Raw genomic sequence first — 20,838 nt, 5'->3', positions numbered from 1 at the left:
AACAGCTGAGAAGTTCTTCTAAAAATCTTAATTTGAGTTCAGCAAATGAAAGAAAGTCATACACATCTGGGATGGCAGGAGGGTGAGTAAATGATGAGAGAGTTTTCATTTTTGGGTTACCTATTCCTTTAGTTCCTGAAGGTTTTTGTCGCATCCCACAGTGCAGCACATAGAAATTAAATCGATTTTTTGTCACAAACATGGCATACAGTGACATGAAACAGGTCAATGGGGGTGTAGCCAACTTCAACAATTGAATTCTTACGCACTTTTTTGTTTGGCCCAATAAGAAAATTAAGAAGCAGAAGCATTATATAAAACAATTTAAACAAGGAAGAAAATATCATGGCGATGTTTTTCTGGTCTAACACAAATCAGGAGTTCAAGAGAAATGCCTCATTGCTTGCATAAAAATGTGGCCCTGCCAGGATAAAGCTGTTCTAAAAACAGATTATTAAAATGATGGATGATAGATGAGAATACTTCAGAGCAAAGAGACTGTAGAAGGTAAATATTAGTAGCACATTTATTTACAAGTATATTTTGATTCTATTTGTAATAGCCTATTTAAAAATGAATGAGAGCACCTCTTCAGACTATATCCAAATGCATTAAATGCGTACAGCAAAATCTGAGCAGGTATTAGAAACAAAAGATAACAAAAATTGATTCAAGGACTTGAATATGACTAAGCACATCTTTTGAGGATTTTTGGTAAAGTTCTGATAGTTTTAACTCTTAAAAGTATCCTTAAAAACAAAAAAGTAGAAACTGAAGCTGGTGACTGTCTCAAACACATGATTGGTTCTTCAACATTCAATCTGAGGAGTGTCAGAAGACAAAGACTGGAACACAAAGTCACACATTTTAACCAATAGAAGAGGTTGAACTATTGTAGGTGGAGAGTAAATGCAGTCAACAGACAAGTTTCCTCAGATATCAACGGCAACTGGCTTATCTACAGGTAAATTTAAAAAAAAGCAAATGAGTAAATACTCTGATATTTCTTAGTTCATGTATTTATTTTTATTTTGTGAATGTTATTAGATTGTTTTAAAAAAGATGTGTCTGGACATAACTAAACACTGTTACTTAAGCAGTTTGTCAGTAAATTACACTTCATTAGTTTAAGGTGCACTCAGTTAAATTAATGAATTAATTTCTGTTTAATAATTTAACACACTTGTTGTCCAATACAATTTGCATTTTACAAACTGCACAGACAACTCTGTATTGATGTAGAGTTAGATGCTTTGCTCGGCAGCTGAAAGATTTTGTATCAGTGAGGCCATGAAATTTAGATATAGCCCACAGACTATTAGAATATAATGTAGAATGCAGATATAAAATATCTGTAGAAGCAGTAGAATGACAAAGACACAGTGGAACCCAGTTTTGTTTTCTTTTTTTTTTCTTCAGATTTTTAATAATGAAGCTTAATAACCCGAACAACTTCAGAAGTTTAATAACATCATTTGTTTTTATCTCATTAGAGTGCACTGGACAACAACTTATCCCAAAATGCTGCATCATTTTCTGATTCTCTCTGCAGTTTGTGCTATGGTCATACCAAAGCGTGAGTATCACTCTCCCCACATCTGTGATTTAATATTGTTCAGCTCAAACCAGATTGCAGAAATAATTTTTAAGGGATATCATTATCCCTTATATATATAATATATATATATATATATATATATATATATATATATATATATATATATATATATATAAAAGAAGAAGAAAAAAGAAAAAGAATTACATAAAATATACTCCAGAGCTGGTGGGGACAATATTGCTGTATCCAAGTCGATAGGTGACAGTACAGAGTCTCAGAAAACTGTCATATCAGTAATAAAGAAGGCAAAAAGAGCTATGCTAATGCTCACAGAACATTCCTGAGTTTGCTACATCTTTTAAAATAAATTCTAAGGGCTCCTGAGAACAGAGCGCGAAATTGCAAAGCTAGCAGTGTTTGAGACTAGCTACCAGCTGCTACTGCCCTGATTATGCAAAACGGTCTGATTCCATTCAGTGCAAGTCATCAGAATAAGGTAAATGCCCTGTCTATTGTAATCTATTGTGCTGTAGGTGTTTTTGGTTTAGTGTTAAAACTGGATGATATCAACATTGAACATTATTTTTTTTTATTTTATTAATTTGAAGATGAATTCCATGTAGGGATACATGCAGTAGTCCCAACAAGCATTTTCTTATTTTAAATGAAAGTGTGGGCAACCCTGTCCTAATGAATAATCTTTTATTTGTTTTTTGTTTTTTGTTTTTATTTATGATTGAATGACGTAGGTGATTTTGTCACACAGACTTTTAGCTGTTATTCTCTCTTTCAGCTTTACCTGACTTTTACTATTATTCACTTGCTGTTGGGGGTGGCAGTGGGAATGAATATTCCACTGCACATGAGGGTCGCATCACTGGTATCAGAGTTTGGGAATACTTTTGGGGAAGCTATATCAGTGGGTAAGTTTTCTCAAGTACAAATGGACGATTTTTTAATAAATCAGAAAAAGAGTAAATAAAATGATGTTTCTGAAAGATGGCATTGAATTCCATTTATTATTAAATTCATATATTTGCCATTTCTTATGGTCTGTGTGTTTCTCTATTATCTATTTGATTTTTAATTACCTTTTTTTAGGATCCAGCTGAGATACGACAGTAACTGGATGGAAATCGCTGGTTCAAATTATGGCAATCCAATGGAGATGGAACTCTTTGACAGAGAATCCATTACTCAGGTGTCTGGAAAGTATTACAATGGCTACATCTACGAGCTTATATTTGTCACTAATCAGGGACGCTCCTTTAATGTGGGACTGCCTGCTGGAAGCTCGTTTAACTTCTACCCGACCCACAGAGAAAGCGAACTACGTTTTCTTAGTGGTCGACAGAATGGTGGTGTCATCACCTCCATTGGGGCTCACTGGGCCATGGTTCACAACTGTGTTTGAAAAATGTAATCATTGTGCCAGTCATCTTTCTTCCTTCCCAGTACAGCAATCAATGTAGTCAATTATGAAAATTTTTATAAAATAAATATTAATAAAAACATACTAAAATGCTCTTATGGAGGAATCTTGAAGTTATTGGACTGTCCTTTGTTTTTTGGCCCTCTTATATACATTTAGGGAATTTGTGGCATCAATGTAATTAAATGTTTGTTCACAACATTATTTCATTTGTCTGGTCCTTATTGCTACACACTTTTAGAAATTTGAGCAACAAACTGTCTCTCATTAATCTCAAATTTCTTTGGGTATTTTCCTACAATTTTAAGTGTGTCTAGTCAGAACTAAGAGAAGCTGTAATGCAACATAAAATCTATCATCAATCTTTTAGTTCATTAAAATCTGCAGTACCATGGTACGGTAATAATGTTTCAGATGGAATTATTATTATTATGGCACTTTGATATACATACCATGGCTTTGAATGATCACCATATTTATATACCATGGAAAGTACATTACCATGTTACATGTCCTAAATATTGATATTACCATAGCATTGTGTCCAAAAGCATTACAGTTAGGGAAGACAAGAACTATAATATGACTAACATAAATAAAAAGATAAACCTTACAATGACAGAAAATATGCATAACATAATTTTACACTATAAATAATTACTCATTGCATAATGTATGTTGTGCAAGATATTCAATATCATAAATAAAATCCAAAAATTGCAAAGAAAAACAAAAAAAAGCTCTTATTAATAATGTATTTCCTGCATATCTTTTATTCATTTAGCAATAGATTGTTTTTGTTATGTGGGTAAGTCTTCATTGTCTGTCCTTCCATCAGATTGTTATAGTTTCTATTTCAGTGGGACTGCGTGTTTGTGTAAGAAACAATAAAGGACATTCTTTATATTCACAAATTCCTAAAGTTGAAAGTCATTCAGCTGCATTCCAGCTATTGAGCCAGGTGAACCAGCTTCATTCCACTGATCAATGTCATTTGAGTTGACAGTACCATATAGATATAAAAGAGTGAAGAAAGTTTATCTAGAACGTTTGTCCTTTCCAAGAACTTTAAAATTTTAATAGCAACCAAAGCTAAACCATACATAAATCAAATAAATTAAATAGAATGTATTCTTACCTGTACTTAGTATTTTAATAAAAATTTATATTATTAATCTGGTAAAATAAGTACAAAAAGTCATGTTTTTCTGTAAGGATTTTTTTTTAATGTTTTGAATATTTTACTGTAAAGTAACTTAAGCACTAAAGTAAACTAAACTCAAATAGGGTTAAGAAAAAAAAAGAAAAAAAAAGTTACATACTGTAGCCTATATGAAACAGGGTTTAATCTTGACCTTAGGACCAAATCTTGTGAGTCCAAAAACATTCCATCTCAGGTGTGTCATAAAACAGAATGAAAAACAAAGGCATAGCATCTAACCAATAGAAGAGGTTTGACTAGCAAGAGAGAATATATAGTTTTTTCAGCAGACAAATATCAACCACATCAAGTGTAACTGCAGGTAAATTGCATTATATTTCTGAAACAATGTAAAAGTCTCTTTTTTTGTGTGTCTTTTGAATAATTATATACAGCTATTACAAATAATATTGGTCTTTTTCAGGAACAGTTATTTATTACTTTCATGTTCATGGATACATGCAAACAATTATATTTATTTCGCAACAGTTTGTCAATATGCAATGCACTTATTTGTTGGCTAGCACTTGTTCATTTCATTCGAAGCAATACAAAACAAATAGCAGAAATTGCTTGAGCAAACCACGGTCAGGAGCCTCATTTAATGACAAACAGCAGAACAATAACAACAGGACACAAATCTACAAAAACTTTTAAAGTGATGCCATGCAATTTACAGATCCAGTTGGGCTCTGTTCATGACTGGAATAAACTGAAAGACAGTACATTCATGTATTCACTGTTAAATGAGTAAACACCTCATTTGTTTTATTCCTTAGATTCTTTAAGTGTGTGCTGGACAATAAGGTATTGCAAAATGCTGCATCTTATTCTGCTTCTCTCAGGGGTTTGTTATGTGGCCATGGCTATGCGCAAGTATGCTCAACACACATAAGCTAATCAAATATGCAAAGTCACACTTCAAAAACTGATGTAAGGCATAAGTTAACTATACCTGCATAGCAAACACCTCATCAGGTTGAGCATACTGCCAATGGAACAAGAACAAATGAATTAATAATACTTTGTTTAAAACAAGATTAGTATTGTACATTCTCTCAATAACTGCACAACGATGAAATAATGGGAGAGTGACTTCAACGTACTTCACCCAATAACATGTTTAGGCAGACTCTGGTATTAATTGTAACCTATTAGATCTGTTCTTTTAGCAATGAAAGACATACAGAGATTTGACAAACAAACTTACAGCTGTTATTCCCGCTTTCAGCTTTACCTGATTTTTACTCCTACTCGCTGTTTGTCACGGATGAGGACGAGGACAGACAAAGGAGACAAGGTTGAGGATCCAAACGCAGTAACTTTATTAAATAAACAAACAAAGGAAAACCCACAATGGGGAAATAAACAGAAATAGAGAACTCGGGAAGGGAATACAGAGCAGGCTTAACGACATACAAACATTCACTAACAAAACAACGATCGACAGTGACTGAACAAATAGGCAGGGTATAAATACAAGAAACCCAGTTAACAATTTTTGGTTCCCAGAACGTTACTTTCAGGTTCCCAGAACGTTCCCAGAACGTTCCCTGAACAAACATTCTAACGTTCCCTGTTGGTTAGCTAGGAAAGTTTTCTTTACGTTAATAGAACGTTTCCTATAGGTTAGGGGAACGTTCTCGGAACGTTCCCGGAAGGTTCTCGGAACGTTCCCGGAAGGTTCTCGGAAGGTTCCCAGAACGTTCCTCGAACATTTTCCTAACCTCTACATCCTGATATGCCTGTACACAAATTATAGGTCTACAAACAACATATTCTACATTTTTATTCTCAAACACTTAAGAATCCTATGAATATATTATTATTAGCCTACAATATATTACAGAAAATAAGTAGGCCTAAATCAGTTTGTATTAAATAATTAAATCAGCACACAATCCATGTTTTTGTTGATTCATTGTTTAATTATCAACCTAAAATAAGTCACTAACACAGCGTTAACAAACTTTATTAAGGAACAGGAATATTTAACATGAAAATATTTCAATAAATAAAATTGCACAAACATTTTAATTAAAACTATCTTTTTGCAAACTGTAGCCTATAACTTACACCAAAATTGATTCATATACAATTAATTTATATACAATATACAATGTGCTGATCTTCACGATCCGCTCAAAACGTGTATAGCCTACTCCCAACACCGTTATCTGCAAATTTAACAAGAAAATGAAAAGACAACGCGTTACATGGACATTAGATGAAACAATTAGATGAACAATTAAAGAAACAATCTTCTGTCATGAAGTGACAGTCGCATCTAGTCTGGGCCGGGTTTCCCGATAACGATGTAGGCTATCTAGCTCTTGAGAGCGCTCTATACGTGCAAGGTTATGAACGCTCGCGGCAAATCCACGTGCGTTTCCCAAAAATGCACTTAACATGAACGCATATAATAAATAATAAATAAATAAATAATAAATTCTGATACAGTGTGTTTACCATTTTAAAGTCCTGTGTGGGGCAAATTTCAGGGCCAATCCAATTTGGTCTTCCACCTCAGTCGCCTTCAGTGTTTTGAAGTTTTTTGTGTTGCTCCTAGAAATAGAATGAAATAATCTCTGTTAAAGTCTAAATAATCTCGTAACGTACATTGTATATACATTTATATTAGAAATAGAGTTAGATTTGAAGTGTAGGCATATTGTTGACCTGTAGGCTAGAAGTCCGTTTTCGCCCATAAAAATAATAATAATAATAAACATTAAATAAAATTACCATCTGACATTTTCAAATTACTCCAAGTTTTGACATGTGAACACAGGACCTGAAACCATGATGCTCTCAAGTTGGACCTGCCTAATTTCTCGAAATGTTGTATTAAAATATACATAAAAATGCATTTTAATAATGCATTTTGTACACAGAAAGACAAGATTCATTCTAATGTCTGCCGACATGTAAAGTATTTTTGTGCATTCACCACCATCCCATTTCATAGTGAATTTAGTAAACAGAAATCTTTATTAATTTTGTTCTGCAGATGAAAAACGTGAAAAAAATGGTTGAGTGGTATGCTATGGGCCTACAACTGCACCTGCTGATGCATTTGGGAAACGCAGCCCTTTATGCTGTTGGATTACAACATTATAGGCTATATTAAATAGGCCTACACGTATCATCAATATAATTCATAATAATAAATTTCAGTTTCTGTATTCCCTTACATCCTGAGCCTCGGTCAATTCGTGATCCGTTCGTCACATACGCTTTTGCACCTTGAAGCAGATTTTGCAATATATACACTCTGTATTGTTAATAAAGTGGCAAAAACGGGCTGTTGTACCTGTTCTTAGCCAAAATTTTTTAATACGGAACCGTTTCCATTTTTGTTTGTCAGGCATGGCACTTTTTTGAACCAACTGCCGTGTGTTCAGAAATGTCCAGTAACAGAATATCCCCTGTAAAAAAAAAAAAAAGCTTTTTTTGTTTTGTTTGTATTTTATTAATCTGATTTTAATATTGTAAGTTAATGTTACTTTAAAGTTAATTGAATACAAAAGCATACTTCAGTGGTCTCCTCCAGCCATGTGGTTGGGATGATTTCCACCGAACTGTCATATGCAAATTCCACCACTGCAAATGTTTTCTTTTCCATCTGTTAAGAGATTAAAATAATAATAAAATTAAGCAATTAATAAAGGTGAACACATAACCAGTTCTGTACAGTCATTCAACAGCTTGCAATTGCTTGAATTACATTATTTCCCTTTTTGGCCTACCTGTTTGCAAGGTGCAAAACACGGTGATTCCGTGCGCTGTAAAATAACGGTAATCTAGCTGTGTTTGCCAGCAATGTACTGTTAATTTACAGTTCTCCTTTTTTACAGTATGGAGGTTACTTGTGTCATTTGGGAAACCAATTAATTAATTAAAAACATGACTTTAACTCAAATCAAAGAAAAACTAATATTAATTAACATGTAATTTCATGGTGTAACCACTAGATCCCGTGCATACCATTCTGATGAAGCTATGTTTTAAAAAAATTCAAAATGCAAAACTTTTCGGTCAAAAGTGACCGAAGACCACCAGGGGTAATGTGGTCTTTCATTCACTGCAATACAAGTTTACAAGTATGACGTCCTGCTTTTGAGAAACCTGGAAATGTGAAGTCAAAATACTCGCAAAGTGGGACAATGGGTAAAGTGGGTAAAGTGGGACAGTTAAGCTTCTTAATTTCTATCTTTACATGTAAATTATTCCATTACTAAAAATCAACATTGAGCTCATCATAAGCAAGTATGTGATTAAAAAAAATAGGTTATATGGCTATGACATCACTTCCGGGGTGTGGCACATCATATTCAACAACCTTACAGTGAACCGTGATGGTAAAGTAAAATGACATAGCATTCTGAGGTGAATAATGTTAAGATTATAAAAATTAAAACACTCATGGATCATTTGTAATTGTTATATATTTTGTTATAGGATGTAATGGTGAATCGGATCTTTTAAAAATCACATTCATATGAATCTTTTTGTCTCTAACCTACAACTGGGTTATATTGGTCACATGGTATACATTGGCTGCCAGTGTATAAAGAGCAAACTAGCACAGGTCAGTTCTTTTCACTTTTCAGTGTCCCCTCATAAATGTACATCTCTTAGAAAATTACAACCTTAGTGATACTAATGTTGTGTTTTCTTTTAAACACCTAGGCAGGTTTGATGCATGTAGTCAATTGGAAATTGCTTTATCCACTGGAAGCCTCAATGGTGCAAAGTGAGGTTATCCACCACTAGGTCGGTCCAACACCTATGTGTCCTTCTGTGTGCATTTATCACAACAATAGTAGCTACTTGTTTACTACTGGCAAATAACCTTAGGAGCTAATCCATTTTCACATCCATCCATTCGCCAAAACCTAGATGTATTTTTATGTTTTTAATCCAGTCTCTACTTTTGCAAGTGTTCATCTATTCCTCAGTTTATCATTTTGCTGATTTGGGAGGAGGCTGCATTACATGAAGGACACAGATGGGTGACAGGTGAATGATGCACAATAATGTTTCCCCTGTATTCAGCAGTTGGGGTTGGTGTCCCGAGGAACACATCTGGAATACAACAGAGTCAGTTTTTTATTTTATTGTTCCTGTTGAAATAAAACCTCCCCTCCCATTTGTTATTGTTTTAATAAAACTGTTAAACTCTGTAGTGAAATTGTAGTGTTGTTTTGTTCAGTCTTGCCAAATAGATTTCGGCCCAACAGTGTATGTAATTGTAAACCATAAAAATGAAAAATCTTTCAAATAAACCATGAAAAATCTTTAAAATTTATATCATTTCTATATTATAATTTATAATATAGGTATAACATACCTGATTCAAGTCATCAGTTGAGTAGTAAATTACTTAAAGACCTGAAACATTCCAGGAAAATGGTAAGGAAACCCTATAAATATTAAATATGAGCGCCCTCTACTGCCTGTTAATGGTAAGTGATATTAAAATAATAACCTGCAGGGAACGTTCTCTTTAGGTTATAAAATAACAACCTGCAGGGAACGTTCCCAGAACGTTCTCTTTAGGTTATAAAAATTAAACCTAAAAATAACCTGCAGGGAACGTTCTGGGAAGGTTCTCTTTAGGTTATAAAATAACAACCTGCAGGAACGTTCCCAGAACGTTCTCTTTAGGTTATAAAAATTAAACCTAAAAATAACCTGCAGGGAACGTTCTGGGAAGGTTCTCTTTAGGTTATAAAATAACAACCTGCAGGGAACGTTCCCAGAACGTTCTCTTTAGGTTATAAAAAAGAAAACCTACAGAGAACGTTCCTAGAACGTTCTTATTTGGTTCCCCAAAAAATAACCAAATGAGAACCATATGGGAACGTTAGGGGAACGTTCTGTGTTTACTGGGAAGGACCAATGAACAAACAGAACTCAAAATAACATAAGGTGATGAACAGAAACCAATGGGAAACTAACGAGGACAGGTGAAAACAATGAACAATGAACACGAGGGCTAACAAGACTGTGGAGTTACAGACGGGTCAAAAGTGAAGACTATGGAGTAACAAAAGTGACACAAATGGAAAACAAAGGGGAAACAGTAAAACAAGACAAGGTCATACGTTACATTGCTCCACCCTCTAAGGATCGGATCCCAGACGATCCAAAAAAGAAAAAACAAAACCCAAGACAAAAACCATAGAAAACAAAATGGCACCGGGGGCAGACAGACAGACCAGGGGGGGCACATGAGTAGGGAGGCAGTCCAAGGGGCACAGAGGGCAGGTAGGAAGTCCAAGGGGAGCAACGAGGGGAAGTTAAACAGTCCACGGGGGCACATAGGGAAAAGAGACAGTACACGGGGCCAATTAGGCAGTCCCTGGGGGCACAGAGGGGCAAGTTCAGGGGGCCTGGGAGGTGGCCATCGGACAGGGACGGGTCCAGGAGGCCTGGGAGGCAGCCTCAGGATAGGGACAGGTCCAGGCCCAGGAGGCCTGGGAGGCGGCCTCAAGACAGGGACAGGTCTAGGCCCAGGAGGCCTGGGAGGCGGCCTCAAGAAGGGGACAGGTCTAGGAGGCGGCCTCAAGACGGGGACAGGTCTAGGAGGCCTGGGAGGCGGCCTCAAGACAGGGACAGGTCTAGGAGGCCTGGGAGGCTCTGGAGTCCCTGGGGGCAGAGCCGTAGGAGGCTCGGGAGGCGGAGCCATAGGAGGCTCAGGAGTCTCTGGGAGTAGAGCCGTAGGAGGCGGAGCCGAGAAAGGCCTATGAGGCGGAGCCGAGGGAGGCTCGGGAGTCTCGGGGTGCAGAGCTGTAGGAGGCTCGGGAGGCGGAGCTCTAGAAGGTTCTGGAATCTCTGGGAGCAGAGCCATAGGAGGCTCTGGAGTCCCTGGGGGCAGAGCCGTAGGAGGCTCGGGAGGCGGAGCCATAGGAGGCTCAGGAGTCTCTGGGAGTAGAGCCGTAGGAGGCGGAGCCGAGAAAGGCCTATGAGGCGGAGCCGAGGGAGGCTCGGGAGTCTCGGGGTGCAGAGCTGTAGGAGGCTCGGGAGGCGGAGCTCTAGAAGGTTCTGGAATCTCTGGGAGCAGAGCCATAGGAGGCTCTGGAGTCTCTGGAGGCAGAGCTGTAGGAGGCTCGGGAGGCGGAGCCGTAGGAGGCTTGGGAGGTGGAGCTCTAGAAGGTTCTGGAGTCTCTGGGAGCAGAGCCATAGGAGGCTCTGGAGTCTCTGGAGGCAGAGCCATGGGAGGCTCTGGAGGCGGAGCCGTGGGAGGCTCAGGAGGCGGAGCCATGGGAGGCTCAGGAGGCGGAGCCGTGGGAGGCTCAGGAGGCAGAGCCGTGGGAGGCTCAGGAGGCAGAGCTGTGGGAGGCTCAGGAGGCAGAGCTGTGGGAGGCTCAGGAGGCAGAGCCGTGGGAGGCTCAGGAGGCAGAGCCGTAGGAGGCTCGAGGGGTGGAGCCCTGGGAGGTTCGGGAGGAGGAGCCCTGGAAGACTCGAGAGACTTGGGAGACGGAGCCCTGGGAGGCTCGAGAGACTTGGGAGGTGGAACCCTGAGAGGCTCGGGGGAAGGGGCTCTGGAAAGCTCGGGAGGCTCGGGAGGCGGAGCTCTGGAAAGCTCGGGAGGTGGAGCTCTGGAAAGCTCGGGAGGCGGAGCTCTGGAAAGCTCGGGAGGCTCGAAAGGCGGAGCTGAGGGAGGCTCTGACTCTTGGACGGGCACGACCACTGGCGCTGGCTCAGGGACGGTCGAGGCTACAGGCGCTGGCTCAGGGACGGTCGAGGCTACAGGCGCTGGCTCAGGGACGGTCGAGGCTACAGGCGCTGGCTCAGGGACGACTGAGGCTGTAGGCACTGGTTCTGGTTCACAGACCTGGGCAGGCGTGGGCTGGGAGGCGGAAGCTCGTCTTCTCCTCCTCCTCCGGGCAGACGAGGTTGACCGTGTGGGTTCTGAGGAAGTGGCTGGCGTGGGGGTTTGCTCACTGACATGTGGAGCTGGTGTGACTGGGAGCGCCAGGGATGGCTGAAGGGTCTCCCCTGTGGGTGGTGAGGTAAAGTCCTCCTCAGCAACGCCCACAGTGAGTGGCGAGCCGCACACCAGTAACGTCTCCTCAAGGAAGTCGCCGAGAGTCCAGCCTTGCGTGTCCTGTGGCAACCGCTCCTTCAAGGAAGTGTTCAAATTGCCCCTGAAGAAGGCCACCAGGGCTGAGTCCGGGAAGTTCGAGACACTCGCCAGCTCGAGGAAGACGCCAACGTGTTCCTCAATCGGACGGTCCTCTTGTCTGAGGTTGAGCAGAAGGAAGTTAGCCCGTAGAACTGCTGGATCCATTTATGCGGTCGATCGTTCTGTCACAGATGAGGACGAGGGCAGACAAAGGAGACAAGGTTGAGGATCCAAACGCAGTAACTTTATTAAATAAACAAACACAAAGGAAAACCCACAATGGGGAAATAAACAGAAATAGAGAACTCGGGAAGGGAATACAGCGCAGGCTTAACGACATACAAACTTGTTCACTAACAAAACAACGATCGACAGTGACTGAACAAATAGGCAGGGTATAAATACAAGAAAGGACCAATGAACAAACAGAACTCAAAATAACATAATAAGGTGATGAACAGAAACCAATGGGAAACTAACGAGGACAGGTGAAAACAATGAACAATGAACACGAGGGCTAACAAGACTGTGGAGTTACAGACGGGTCAAAAGTGAAGACTATGAAGTAACAAAAGTGACACAAATGGAAAACAAAGGGGAAACAGTAAAACAAGACAAGGTCATACGTTACACTGTTGGGGATGGCAGTGGAAATGAATACTCCACTGCACATGTAGGTCGCATCACTGGGATCAGAGTCTGGGAATATTCTAGCACATACATTAGAGGGTAAGTGGTAAATGGACACTGATCACCTATAGAGACCACTGTTTTCAAAAGAGCAAGAAAAGGAATGTGAAATCATTTTTTTAAATGGTTTTGAAAAATGAATAAAGCCTAAATAGTTGCAAAGATGCTAAGACTATTTCATTAAAAAGGGCTGCTTTAGAACACTAGAGTCATTGAAAAGCAACTGTCATTATTGCCAAAAAACATGAGCAGCTTTCTGCCAATTGTGTCTTTGTAAAGAATTATCTCTGGTTTATATAATATTTGATTCCTTATGGTCTTGCATTGTATACACTTGCAGGATAAATTAGAGCATTGATGATGACACATATCTGTTTAGAATCCAGCTGAGATATGACCGTGACTGGACAGAAGTGATTGGTGTAAATTATGGCACTCTAATGGAGATGACACTCCTTGACAATGAATCCATCATTCAGGTGTCTGGAAAGTATGACAATGGGTACATCTATGAGTTTATGTTTGTCACCAATCATGGGCGATCATTTAAAGTGGGGCAGCCTTCTGGAACTTCATTTAACTTCTACCCGACCCATGATGGAAGTGAACTGCGTTTCCTCAGTGGTCGACAGAATGGAAATGGAATCACCTCCATTGGCGCTCACTGGGCTGTGAACCCCACCAGTGTTACCAATGTAATGGCTTTGGGTAGTGCAAGCCCAGCTCTGCCATGAACTAAATCAGTTTTACTGAATTCTTCCTGCCAACACCAAGGAAATGTCTAACTTTTAACTTTCTGTTAACATTTTATGCAAACTTCTCTTTCAACATGATAATTACTTGTTTTGTTAATCTCAGCCTATACTTTATGTTGAGTGGGTGTTCCAAAATAAACTCAAGGAATCTTTAGTGTGAATAAAAAACTGAAAAGTATTATTATAATTGTCTTGCCTTTATTACTACCCATTACACTTTGAGCAAAATTGTATAGGACATTTAAAGTCAACATGAGAAGTGCAGCCAACTTTCAGCAACTTCTTAATTGGTTTCATATTTACATTTCTTGTCACAGTCAGGGGAGAATTATGACTAGCAAGAGCCCCGGGGCCAATTTCCTTTTATCTGCTTTAAGATTCTCTTTCTTTCTTTCTTTCTTTCTTTCTTTCTTTCTTTCTTTCTTTCTTTCTTTCTTTCTTTCTTTCTCTTTCTTTATTTCTTTCTTTCTCTTACTGTAAGACCTGTAAATATGTCTAACTTACTAAATCTACTTTAAACTTTCAGACAAGGTTTTGTCAAACCAACATTATAGTTAGTCTCAACAAACGTTATGTTTCTAGATCAATATATCAATATCATCTTTTTCCCAACAACCTAAGCCCAGTTATTTTTATGTGTGTGTGTGTGTGTGTGTGTGTGTGTGTGTGTGTGTGTGTGTAAACTTGGGGAGAAATGCAGTTGTAGCAATGAATAGTATACTAAATATTTTAGTTCGACAGCACTTTTCATACAATCATAAAGCTTAACCCTATAAAGCCTAAAGTATGAAATAATAGTCATAAAATTATAATTTATAAGAGTGGCAAAAAAATGTCATTAGAAACAGGAAGGCAAAAGAGTCCTATAAGTGGGCTTAGGACCCTCATAGTCACAGGGCTCTACTGAGGGGGCCTTGTATAAGCAGACAGCTGTGGGGGCCACATATTCAAGCGTTTATAAACATTTGTTTTCAAAGTTGATGGGCTGCCAGACATTGCAACTTATCATTTATAAAAATATTTTGCATATTTATTTATTTTTAATATAAAATGTTGTTGTTTTTTTCCCCTTCTGTCACTCACTCGACGTTGTGTCGAATGAAGTGACATAAGGGGTCTTCCTGGGATGCCAAACGTACCTCTGAACCTGAGAAAAGGCCAATGTTAAGTTGGCAGACAGAATTTGCATGCCCCACCCCGGACATACTTCCATAAAGGGAAGCGGGGCAGCGAGTGCCAGTCAGAATGTTTCTTCGGAGCCGAACGGTTGTGCAACAGCAAGCTGAGTTTACTACCGTTTCACTCACCTCTACTGGTGATAAGCACTGCTGTTGGATCTATGGCGCATTTCCAGCTGGCGTTCTCTCTCTCTGCATGCTGTGCAGTCCACGCCCCTGGGCGCTTCGACAGCGCTTTCATTGCCTGAAAGAGTTTTTCTCCTCTTAAAAAGAGTTTATTTCCTCTAAAAGAGTTTGAGTTCCCACTCATAAAAGAGCAATACACAGCAGGCATTGAACGTCCTTTTCAGGACGCACCTTTTTAAAGATGTCTTTCCGCCCCTGTGTAGTTCCTGGATGCGGTTGATTTCTCTCCACTTCTGACGGTCATATAAGCTGCCTCGTGTGCCTGGGCTGTGATCACACACAGGCAGTGTTTTATGAATGGTTCATGTTCTCAGTGCGAGAACATAGCCATGGCAACATTGCGGTCGCGGCTTTCTTTTCTCACGAGAGAAAGCAACTTCAGCCGCCCCCTGCGTTTTTCCTTCTTCCCACGGGATTGAGGATTTGGGGATGACGACGGGCTTGGGCGCCGCTCAACCTGCATGCATTCCCTGTCAGCGACACCTGCCTGGAGTTCGGTCCGGCACATTCTCCCTGTCTCCCTCCCTGCTTGTAGAGTCCCCCCTCATTAGGCTGGACCTACCACCGCGCCATTTCCCACGTATGCCTTCACAAACCTCGTGGTGTATTTGCCACATGTTATCTCCCTCTAGACTGGGCAGGATGTGGCCTCCGCAGGGTCTTTTCCCCCTGAAAGAATAGGACCGGAAAGACCGCCTTCCCCAACGTATTTCATAGCGTTAAGATTCATGTCCTATGTGAGAGACGTAGTGAGAGAAAAGGCGCGGCTACCAGGCTTGCACCCATGCTAGTCATGTAGCACCTGTTCCCCCCTCAGGGGTTCGGGGAAGCTAAGGTCTGTATGTGACACCTCTTTGGGGGTGCTGGGGAGGGCTACTTGCAGCCAAAAAAGTTGCCTCTAGCATGCAGTATCCTGCTTGCACCTGTCTCAGCAGTTCACGTAACACGGTCAGTGCGTGCCGTTTTTATATGGAAACCCTTGTGTCACTTCATTCTACACAATGTCGAGTGAGTGACAGAAGGGGAACGCCATGGTTAAGGTTGTAACCTCCGTTCCCCGAGGGAAGGAACGAGACGTTGTGTCCCTCCTGCCACAGCACTAGACCTACCACTTAAAACGTTCGTATCTTATTTTCGGCTCCTCGGTGAAAAATCCTGACTGGCACTCGCTGCCCCGCTTCCCTTTATACCCGTATGTCTGGGGCGGGGCATGCAAATTCTGTCTGCCAACTTGACATTGGCCTTTTCTCAGGTTCAGAGGTATGTTTGGCGTGCCAGGAAAACCCCTTGTGTCACTTCATTCGACACAACGTCTTGTTCCTTCCCTCGGGGAATGGAGGTTACAACAGTAACCATGCCGTTTTTTTTTTCAATGCATCCATTATTGGTATTCTTTTACCATGTTGGTAACTTATATGTTACGCCATGCAGTAAGTACAGTGCTGACTATTAAAGGCTGATTTGTATGCAGAAAATGTTTCTGTTAACGTTTGTAAAAGATCTGACGTTAAGTAAACAAGTCATCTGTATGCTCCAATTACTGGTTAGTTATTTCTTAGAGAAACCACACAAATGTTCTGTGAATAAATTGTAGAGAAGCTATTATTAGCATATGTTTTTATCTGCCATGATTAATTTGGAATCAATTCATTTCAAGTTCTTTTATGAGTGTTCACGAGAAACGCCCCATTGTTATGTACAAAAATGTGGCACTGCAAGGATGAAGCTGTGTCGCACGAACATGACAAGGTCAACGAAAGTATAATACTAAAAAGCAAAACTTTTAAAATACATTTAACATGAAAAGCTGAAAGCAAATATCAGTCCCAAAAACATAGCCAACAAAAATAATGTGAATCAAATGAATCCAAATTTATTAAAGGGATTCATCGAAATGGAAGTACAATATTAGACTAAGTACACATTTCAGGTATATTGGATTAAGTCCTTTAAGTTATTCTCAAAAATATTTTAAAACAGAAAGTAAAAACTGAAGTTGGTGGCTGTGAAATCTCTTGGAATACACACCATTGTTTGTGAGTTCTAAACGTCTGAGGAGTGTCACAATATGAAAACTGGAACACAAAGGCACAATGCTTAACCATTAGAAGTGGTTTGTCAAGCAGCAGAGTCTCAACACAGGCTCAGTCAATAGACAGATCTCCTCAACAGGCTATCATCCACAACAAGCTTAAGTGCAGGTATTCATGCATTTATTTTATAGCCATCATATTTATCTATAGATGTGCATGAGTCTATATACATATCAAAACACTGATTATTTATCAGCAGTATGTTAAATGAAACGAATTAATTAATTGTGTTATTAGTTATCATTGGACATTTAACAAATATTTGTCATGCTTGTTCAGTTTACTTAATTAAAAAGAACTAAAACATAAAAATTCTAGACCATTTTGTTACAACTTTATTTCATTGTGTTCTATCCATTTAAATGTGTAAAATTGAGGTTTATTTAATCCATTTTATTTGGGACTACATTATTCTGATTATTTTTTTGTGGTGTTAATGTAGCATTGATAAGACTGGGCAGTGGATATCCATTTCCTCAAATCTCTTCCTTTTCTCATTTTGCTCACAAATGCAGAAAATAGCACTTAATTTCAACACATGTTCTCCCTATACAGTCAAATACAAAGAATGCTTTTATTAATACAACTATATTATGTTGGCTCAATGAAACTGACTTGATCTGAATGAAATTAATGTTAATGATTGATGATTTTTAGGGTTAGCAGCTGTAAGAACACATACACTGTGTCAGTAGTGTCATAACCTATTGATAAAGATTGTATAGAGTAGAGTAAAAACACTGGCAGCCAAGAATTTTCTATTTAGTTAGTAAACATCTTATTTATTTTATATCCTTAGTTTTTTAGAGTGTGGTAGACAACAACTTATCCCAAAATGCTGCACCTTTTTCTGATTCTTTCTGCTGTTTGTACAATTGGCAAGACCTTGCGTAAGTATCACTCACAACACATCTGTGATAAGTATGCATTATCAAATAAATTCAGATTTGCCTTAAACACTTAAGTATTTTTAATTGGTGGGGATTATACACTTTGTTTTTATTAAGCATCACAGTCCTCACCCTTCTGACTTAGCGATAGCTTTTGAAATAATTTAATAATACATCTAAAATATGAACTGTTGCCCTAAATATTAAATGTGTTATTTCAATCTAACTTATAACACATAAACATGTATGCTAAACAGAAGTTTGCCTTTATTAATGTATTAATTTTATTACATAAAGTATACAGTTTTGTCTCATAGCTGTTAACTCCATCTTTCAGCTTTAATTGATCTTTACTCCTACTCACTGGCTGTTGGAGGTGGCAGTGGGATTGAATTTTCAACTGCACATGAAGGTCATATCACTGGTATCAGGGTTTGGGAATACTCTAACAACTATATCACTGGGTAAGTTTGCTCAAGCAACACTTTACAGTCTAGATCGTCCATACCTGTAACTATTAAAAGAACCAGAAAATAAAATTATGTTTTTGTAAAATGTTGAAAACATATTTGAAGAATTCCTCAAGGTTTAGACTAAGAGTTACACTCTGTGATCTTTTTGTGCCTTGATCACATATTTGTTTAGGCTCCAGCTGAGATACGACAGTAACTGGACGACAGTGGTTGGTAGAAATGATTATGGCACTCCACTGGAGATGGTACTCTATGACAGAGAATCCATTGTTCAGATCTCTGGAAAGCACAATGGTTATGTCTACGAGCTTGTGTTTGTCACTAATCAGGGGCGCTTCTTTAAAGTGGGGCAGCCTTCTGGTACCTCATTTAACTTCTACCCAACCCACAGAGGAAGTGAAGTGCGTTTTCTCAGTGGTCGACAGGATGGCAATGGTATCACCTCCATTGGGGCTCACTGGGCCATACATAACTATGACACACCTGTGTCCACACCTGTGAAACTTATTGGCTAATAGTTCTTCTTTAAATTAATCAGTTAATCTAATATATAGAAAAGATTATTTATTTCAATTTGATGATTTTGATTATGAATGTTTATAGTAGTCTGTGCTAGGTTTAGGAGGTATTGTTATATGATCTCAGTCAGTTTGTTTTATTCAAGAAATTCCATAAATAAAGATAATGATAAATCTCAAAGATAATGTTATACGTAATAGGGGGGTAGTAAGATTTTCTCCCCATATACAGTATATAGTACATGAAATTACTTATTGGAAGGATGAAGTTAGCTACAGAGACATGCAAAATGAGTCAGTCAGATATCAAGGATCAATGTTTCACAATGTGAGTAAAAGTTTGTTATGAAGAATGGAATGTCCCTGTTATGGCCTCTTGTTTTTCAATTATGGTGATGATTTTATTTTTATTTATTTTTTTTCATTTTTCTTTCTTGCTTTGAGAATGTTTTCGTAAAATTTGTATCTATTTTTTCCCATCAAAATATCTACTGTGGGACTTGTAATACAATTAAATGCAAAATGTTGGAACATAACATATTTATTTTTCCCTGCCATGTGACAGAACTGTCATGAAGAAAAACTCTCATAACAACCTCTTTGTTCATTATAAAGTGTAAAAAGACATTTGGCATTGTTACATACAGTACAATATGCCACCAACATCAAATACATCAAACAAAAAATACTTTTTTAGTCACAAACATTTTTAAACTATTTTGGAACTGATTTCCCTGGATAATATAAGTGACATCGAAAAATCGTATAGTATTTTTGTTGCAATAAATATTTTTGTTGTTGCGAGTGTCACATTTTTACCAGACACACAAATACACAGATACACAAAATCTGCCAATGAGTCATTGTTGTATGTGGGACAAAACTGGTCTGACATTGTAACCAAAATAGCAAACACTGGAACGCTTCATGGCTTTGTGTGACTGAAAATCCCAACAGACTTATTGGACACCAAACACACACACATCCTCATTTAGAAATTACTTTCTTTGAGTGACCCTATGCTTTCATGTGTACATGTTGAAAAAAAAAATTATTATATATTAATTCTGGTCCTCGAATCTGATTGGACGAGAGATGTTCTGTGAGTACTGATGTATCAGAACATCAGCAATTGGACGCTTCACTGTTTGTATCACTCCGCTTGAGTGCATGCCATTCTAAATGGTTGTGTCTAGAAGGGATCCCTCTTTCGTCAACTTCACGAACATGCACAGTCTGTTATGTATAGTCTAAGTATCTGTAACTGCATGCATCAGTTAACTATGTTCATCAAAAGAATGACATACAAAGTTAAGTTTCAATCAGTTCATGATGGCTAGCAAAATAACAACGACATGCTCATGAACTGCTTTTAATTTTAAACAATTTAATCGTTAATTATACAGTATTAAGAAGATAGCAACATATGTGTGCACTGTTGCTAAGAAGATAGCAACAGTGATGTACTTGAGGAATCGAGAATGGGTGGCAAGCGCTCTTCGTTGCTGTGAGTTCAGCACTTTTCCAGTCGAATCCCATAGAAAAATGCAAACAAATCTGTCCCGACGCAAGATATACATCCACTGAGGTGCGAATGCAATCTTTGTTAATTAAAATATAAAGTTGCATAAGGGTGGATTAGGACATTAATCTCTTTAGCAATGGTCCAATAAACTACCACTAGACCACCCAGTCAGAATCTCTTTCTAGTGTTGATTGATATACTTTTC

The 20,838-nt window shown here is 38.7% G+C and overlaps 3 protein-coding genes and 1 long non-coding RNA gene across 5 annotated transcripts in view; 3 read left to right on the top strand and 1 right to left on the bottom strand.

The window, feature by feature from the left end:
- Positions 1–911: 911 nt before the first annotated feature.
- LOC127658424 (zymogen granule membrane protein 16-like) lies at positions 912–3,515 on the top strand. Its single transcript, XM_052147708.1, has 4 exons — positions 912–964; positions 1,494–1,576; positions 2,352–2,481; positions 2,660–3,515. The coding sequence occupies exons 2-4, from the start codon at positions 1,522–1,524 to the stop codon at positions 2,970–2,972; spliced, it is 498 nt and encodes a 165-aa protein (XP_052003668.1). The 5' UTR covers positions 912–964; positions 1,494–1,521; the 3' UTR covers positions 2,973–3,515.
- Positions 3,516–7,102: 3,587 nt separating this feature from the next.
- Positions 7,103–20,838, bottom strand: part of LOC127658181 (uncharacterized) — a 29,954-nt gene continuing 16,218 nt past the window's right edge. Inside the window, exons 2-3 of the long non-coding RNA XR_007972367.1 lie at positions 7,727–7,816; positions 7,103–7,619 (exon numbers count right to left, since the gene is read on the bottom strand). This is a non-coding gene — a long non-coding RNA (uncharacterized LOC127658181). The remainder of the gene's footprint in view (positions 7,620–7,726; positions 7,817–20,838) is intronic.
- Positions 10,189–14,207, top strand: LOC127658180 (zymogen granule membrane protein 16-like). Of its 2 annotated transcripts, XM_052147326.1 has the most exons (3): positions 10,189–10,294; positions 12,945–13,054; positions 13,395–14,207. In XM_052147326.1, the coding sequence occupies exons 1-3, from the start codon at positions 10,259–10,261 to the stop codon at positions 13,747–13,749; spliced, it is 501 nt and encodes a 166-aa protein (XP_052003286.1). In that variant the 5' UTR covers positions 10,189–10,258; the 3' UTR covers positions 13,750–14,207. The 2 variants fall into 2 exon arrangements, with proteins under 2 accessions (XP_052003286.1, XP_052003287.1); XM_052147327.1 differs by lacking the exon at positions 10,189–10,294 and having other exon boundaries at positions 12,896–13,054.
- LOC127658179 (zymogen granule membrane protein 16-like) lies at positions 17,251–19,917 on the top strand. The gene is made up of 4 exons (XM_052147325.1): positions 17,251–17,335; positions 18,027–18,117; positions 18,455–18,581; positions 18,763–19,917. Exons 2-4 carry the CDS (start codon positions 18,063–18,065, stop codon positions 19,103–19,105), a joined length of 525 nt encoding a protein of 174 aa, XP_052003285.1. The 5' UTR covers positions 17,251–17,335; positions 18,027–18,062; the 3' UTR covers positions 19,106–19,917.

This window comes from Xyrauchen texanus, chromosome 17, assembly GCF_025860055.1.
Source record: "Xyrauchen texanus isolate HMW12.3.18 chromosome 17, RBS_HiC_50CHRs, whole genome shotgun sequence".
Taxonomy (NCBI): Eukaryota; Metazoa; Chordata; class Actinopteri; order Cypriniformes; family Catostomidae; genus Xyrauchen; species Xyrauchen texanus.
The sequence above is the reverse complement of the archived record's forward strand: the minus strand, read 5'-3'. Positions and strand labels throughout refer to the sequence as shown.

Bases quoted from the DNA above. Each gene is read 5' to 3' on its own strand.
- LOC127658424 (XM_052147708.1), top strand. From the start codon at position 1,522: ATGCTGCATCATTTTCTGATTCTCTCTGCAGTTTGTGCTATGGTCATA. The intron at 1,577-2,351 runs GTGAGTATCACT...TCTCTCTTTCAG, and splicing joins TGCTATGGTCATACCAAAGC to CTTTACCTGACTTTTACTAT. The intron at 2,482-2,659 runs GTAAGTTTTCTC...ACCTTTTTTTAG, and splicing joins TGGGGAAGCTATATCAGTGG to GATCCAGCTGAGATACGACA.
- LOC127658180 (XM_052147326.1), top strand. From the start codon at position 10,259: ATGGAAAACAAAGGGGAAACAGTAAAACAAGACAAG. The intron at 10,295-12,944 runs GTCATACGTTAC...AAACAAGACAAG, and splicing joins AAACAGTAAAACAAGACAAG to GTCATACGTTACACTGTTGG. The intron at 13,055-13,394 runs GTAAGTGGTAAA...ATATCTGTTTAG, and splicing joins TCTAGCACATACATTAGAGG to AATCCAGCTGAGATATGACC.
- LOC127658179 (XM_052147325.1), top strand. From the start codon at position 18,063: ATGCTGCACCTTTTTCTGATTCTTTCTGCTGTTTGTACAATTGGCAAG. The intron at 18,118-18,454 runs GTAAGTATCACT...TCCATCTTTCAG, and splicing joins TACAATTGGCAAGACCTTGC to CTTTAATTGATCTTTACTCC. The intron at 18,582-18,762 runs GTAAGTTTGCTC...ATATTTGTTTAG, and splicing joins TCTAACAACTATATCACTGG to GCTCCAGCTGAGATACGACA.